Raw genomic sequence first — 5000 nt, 5'->3', positions numbered from 1 at the left:
GGCCATCACACGTACATTATCGGTACGTGCAGACCTTTAACAAATCTTTCCAACTCTGTTATCGACCACTGTCTCACTCGTTATCTCTCCGCGCGAGAACAACACTTATCATTTCTTGCTGTTCTGACACAAACACACACGGCCGCTCTCCCCCCTTGGAAGCGGAGTTGCATCTTACGGTCTCGCTCGAAACGACACTTTGCACGGGAGCCTCGTTCTGTCAGTCCACCTCCTCACATGGATCAGCTGATACTGAGGCTCCCGGGTACTTACACACCCGTACACACATGTACGCACGCACACACACACTCACACTTAATAAACCGCGAAGGGAAGCCTGACGTTCACAATACTTCCGGTCTGGGAAATATGTGTTATTCACGCTTTATAAATAACAATTATTACTAGAATTCATTTTTATTTTCGAATCGCAACTTCAAGGGAACAAACCAAAAATCTGAAAGCTGGCAACCCGCATCGCTCAGCCACATCAGTCATGACGTCACGCAGGTAACAACCAATAGCTGCACCCATCTCTCATGAGGCCGTCTCCGATCCACCAATCACGTGGTAAGAGCCCTCCTACGTCATTACCCATCCATCCAATCAGGCCGCGGGAATGTCTCCAAGCAAAAACGATCTGCTTCAGCATAGCAAAAGGAAAAAATGCAACACTTGATACCGGCGCCGGGGCTGTAATGCCGATGTCGACTCGAACGAGTTGCAAAAACCCACGTCAGATCGCCCCGAGGAAACTCCCGCCCGCAACATCACGCACGCCCACCGTCGCCGCGTCGATGGCACGGATAAGCTCCCAAAACATTTAAAAAAGGAAGATCTCAGATAACAACAACGCTAATACGGCTATTAACAAACAAACAACCTGATAAACTAACAACACGATCTTCAGAAACGAAACAGGATATTCTCCCACTGACCTCTACCGCCGTCATGCCGAGCTGAGATCGATTGGCCAAGCGTATCGGTAAGAGCGACCGGGATCCAAACGCATAAAGCACGAGGAGCCATAGCGATAACCTTTAAAATCGTTTGTTCTAATGTATGTGTATAAGCTCGCACATCAAAATAGTGGCACGCACATAAATACACATTAATCACACACATGGAGTTACAGAACATAATTCCAAACAAACAATCAAACACACGATTATCCATTCTGACATTACTGAGCTTGATTTTTTCCAAAAAAACAACAAAATCAGCTTCGTGTCGGGGCGGCAGGTGGCACCAGTAGTGACAGCTGGCTTTCACGGCTTTCCGCAGCTGGTGCAGGTGCCAGGAATCCTCCCCTCGCCCTCGCCTCAGGTATGCTTCTTCCGAGCCTGTGACTCAGGACGGGGGCGACTGCTCTTTGTTATCGCTCTCGTTGGCCTTATCCCCTTTTGGGTGATTATTACCGAATTACCTTACTTTTATCTTACCTCGATTCGCCAAGAACAAGTAAGTAATACGTTACCACAAAACAGAAGACCGAAAGCACAGCAAACATACCTGCAAAGAGGAAGAAAAGAAGTTAATAAACAGTTACTGAAATTTACAAAGAGCAAAGAAGCACATCGGGATTGCAACAGGAATTTCTTCCCATTCTTTTATTGACAGCATCACATGTGCCATTAACACCATCGTTGTAGAATTGTGTTTTTATCATTTTTCATAATCTTGTTAACATTTTACCGCGTGGAAGTTTACGAGGGTGACATGGCGAGCAGAATCCTTTCAGTTTCTAGCGCTCTCCTATTTTGATGGGGAAGAGAAAGGGAAGGAGGAGGAAGGGGAAGGGGGAGGAGGAGGAAGAGGGAGGAGGAGGAAGAGGAAGGGGGAGGAAGAGGAAGGGGAGGAAGGGGAAGAAGGGGAAGAAGACGAGGAGGAGGAGGAGGCGTAGTAGTAGAGAAGAGGAAGATAGGAGGAAGAGAGAAAGGGACAGGGGAAGGGAAAAGAAAGAAAGAAAGAGGAGATATATGAAATGAGAGAGAGAGAGAGAGAGAGAGAGAGAGAGAGAGAGAGAGAGAGAGAGAGAGAGAGAGAGAGGAGGGGGGGGGGGGGCTGGATGGATAAGATGGCATGAGAGTCTCGGATTGCGAAGGGAAATAAACAAAACGCTTAGCACATCGGAAGTTATCGCGAAACAGGGAAGAGAGAGAGAGGCGTCGGTGAAAGTGGGGGGAAAGGGGGAGAAGAAACAAAAGCCCCGATGATGGTGCGATAGTGGCGACGGAGGCGGCGGAGTGACTCTTGCTTCGCCGGGGAACGCCACAGCAAGCGCCGACGGGGCCGCCGGCACGCCCGCGACGGCACACGCAGAAGCCCACGTCCCGACACTACGCCCATCTCCCCCCCCCCCTTTGTCTCTCTGTCTCTCTGTCTCTCTGTCTCTCTGTCTCTCTGTCTCTCTGTCTCTCTGTCTCTCTGTCTCTCTCTCTCTCTCTCTCTCTCTCTCTCTCTCTCTCTCTCTCTCTCTCTCTCTCTCTCTCTCTCTCTCTCCTCATCGCCCCGTCGCTTCTCTAACAGAGGGCCGCCTTCACCTCGCTTCCTTTGCCACCGCGAAAATACATTCGAAAAATCCGTAATACTTTTTCCTTAACAGATAGAAACTCGATACACTAATTAAGGCTGCATACTAATAAGGCCTCCACTTCAGGAGAGGGCGGGGGTAGGGGTATGAGATAGGGGGGAGGTCGGGGGGAGGCAGGGGGTTGGGACAGAGGCGTACGAAAGAAGCATATGCAGAAACGTGGCACCCGCCCTGAAAGAGTGCCAAAGGTCTTAAACATCGGCACCGTCGCTTTCTGCCCACCATCACGTGACTGCCCCGCCGTAAACAAGGGACAATTCCGAGCCCCTCTCCCTCTCCCTCTCCCTCTCCCTCTCCCTCTCCATCTCCCTCTCACTCGCACTTCCTCCACAGTGCGAACCAGAAAACCATCAGAAACGGCATAATCACTTGACACGGGTGAGTCAAGCGGCCGCCCGACACCGCCCGTCCCATTCTGCTTGTCGAATGGGCGTCCCCCTGACCACTCGGGCGGCGAGGCGGCGGCTCAGGGGTTCAATTAAAACGAGTGAGAAATGTATGATGAAAAACGGCGGAAAAATAATGGCACCGTGACAGGAAGGCTCTTGGGAGATAATGGAGGTTTTCTCGCCATTGTTCTGGCCATTAAGACGTTCGTATAATCGCCGCTTCCTTGTCCTCCTCCCTGTGCGTCATTTCGGCACGATTTCCATTTTTAATCTCCGCCTGTGTCTCTGTGTCTTTTGTCTTCATCAGTCTATGCGCCCTCATCACACTCTCCCCGTCTCTGTCACTCACTCACTGTCTCCCTGTTTCTGTCCGTCTGTCTGTCTGTCTGTTTCTCTCTTCCTTCCTCTTTCCCACGTCTTTCTATAACCCGTTTGCACTCTGGCATGAGGGAAGGGGAAGGGGGGGAAGGGGGGGGGAAGGGCAAGAGGACTGTCTATTAGGCAAAGGGGAGGAGTAGAGGAGGACGGAAGGGGGCGGCAGGGCAGCGTCCCCCCGTGCCTGCCCAAAGGATCCGTCTTACATAAAGGTTTGAGGACAAATACCTGGGCAATATCGCCACACTGACCACAGGAAGGACGGAAGGAAAGGCGATCTTGCGCAAGAAATGCCTCGGCCGCACAAAAGGGCGACCGTTTATATTCATTCATTTTGAAGTAACGACGCATTATGCAAGATGCGAAACCCCATGATTCATGTGAACCTTTCTCCCCTCCCCCTTCCTCCCTCCTCGCCCCTACAACCATTCTCCTGCTGCTTGTTATTTAGACGTCATGCTGGGTAACTGCTGTGTTTTTTTGGCTTTTTTCCAAGCGTGTTACAGACCAGTGTGTTACGAGCATCCCCGTCGCTATATCCACCAGCGTCACGTGTTACGCTGTTCGCACCACCTGCTAGAGCACACCATGGCCTGGGTCTTCGTCGCCTGGCCAGCTGCCTGTCCGCCCAACAGATGGCCCTTAGCATTAATGACAGTACAGTGCCTCACGCCCACGCCCGCTACTCGAGGCATGAATTCAGCAGGTGTTTAGTTGCCCACACGGACGGATATAGACACAAACATGACATGATAGGATATACAAAACGCCCGCGCACATACACATACGCTCGCGCACACACTTACACACGCACGCACGCACACGCACACACACACACACACACACACACAGCACCTCCCACCACCCCCTACACCCCAACCCCCCAAAAAAGCGAGGAAAAAAAGGTCCAGCCGAGCAATCATCTCATCAAGCCGCAGCCTCAGAGACGTCGCTCTCTCTCGGACGTCTCAGAAGAAGAGGGCGTCTTCGCGGCTCCTTGAAGGGCGGCGGGAGGACGCCAAGAAGGGAATTCATCTTGTTCTTAACGCATCCCTCGCCGCCCCTACTTTCCCTCACTTGAAGCTCAAACAAGATGGGGTACGGGGTTGGGGGTGCAGTGGGGGAGGGTAAGGATGGAGGCAAGGGGAGGTCAGGATGAGGAGGGGTAGGAAGTTGGGGGTCGGGTATGAGTGGAGGGAAGGGATAAGGAGGGGTAGGGGTGGGGATGGAGTGCCAGGTGTGTTTCCAGATAGCAAATGGGGGGGGGGGGGGGGAGATGCCAAGTAAGATAAAGGCACCAGAAGAGAAAAGGGGAATGGGTGCTAGGTGGGGTAAGAATTAAGAAAGGGGATGGGAGGAGGAGGGGGGGGGGGGGGAAGAATCCTCGGCTCGTATACGCAAGCAAACACGAAGCTGCCCTCGCGATTAATTCCGTTCGGTGAAGAGAAAAAAACATTAATTCCCCCGCGCGTGAACTGCATTCCGGCCTTCGTGCGCTCGTTATTGTGTGCTAATGATACCTTTAACGCACATGCGAATACAAGGCCGAGACAAAAACGAAAAAGAGAAAGGGAGAAAGAGGAAAATGCAAGATAAAGAGATAAAGCAACAGCGGCCGAAAAGGAGAGAGGAATAGCAACTGG

The 5000-nt window shown here is 51.8% G+C and overlaps 1 protein-coding gene across 7 annotated transcripts in view; it reads right to left on the bottom strand.

The window, feature by feature from the left end:
• The window catches only part of LOC125042533 (cytohesin-1-like), a 265836-nt gene that overhangs the window by 25407 nt on the left and 235429 nt on the right, over positions 1-5000 (bottom strand). The window contains exon 1 of one of the 7 annotated variants that reach the window (XM_047638208.1): positions 1478-1512. The exons of 5 other annotated variants lie outside the window; for them this stretch is intronic. In XM_047638208.1, the coding sequence (XP_047494164.1) occupies positions 1478-1510 (33 nt within the window). In that variant the 5' untranslated portion in view covers positions 1511-1512. Of the gene's footprint in view, positions 1-178; positions 302-1477; positions 1513-5000 lie in introns of those variants that run through there. One more of the 7 variants, XM_047638200.1, reaches the window with a different exon arrangement.

Source organism: Penaeus chinensis, chromosome 32 (genome assembly GCF_019202785.1).
Source record: "Penaeus chinensis breed Huanghai No. 1 chromosome 32, ASM1920278v2, whole genome shotgun sequence".
Lineage (NCBI taxonomy): Eukaryota > Metazoa > Arthropoda > Malacostraca > Decapoda > Penaeidae > Penaeus > Penaeus chinensis.
The sequence above is the reverse complement of the archived record's forward strand: the minus strand, read 5'-3'. Positions and strand labels throughout refer to the sequence as shown.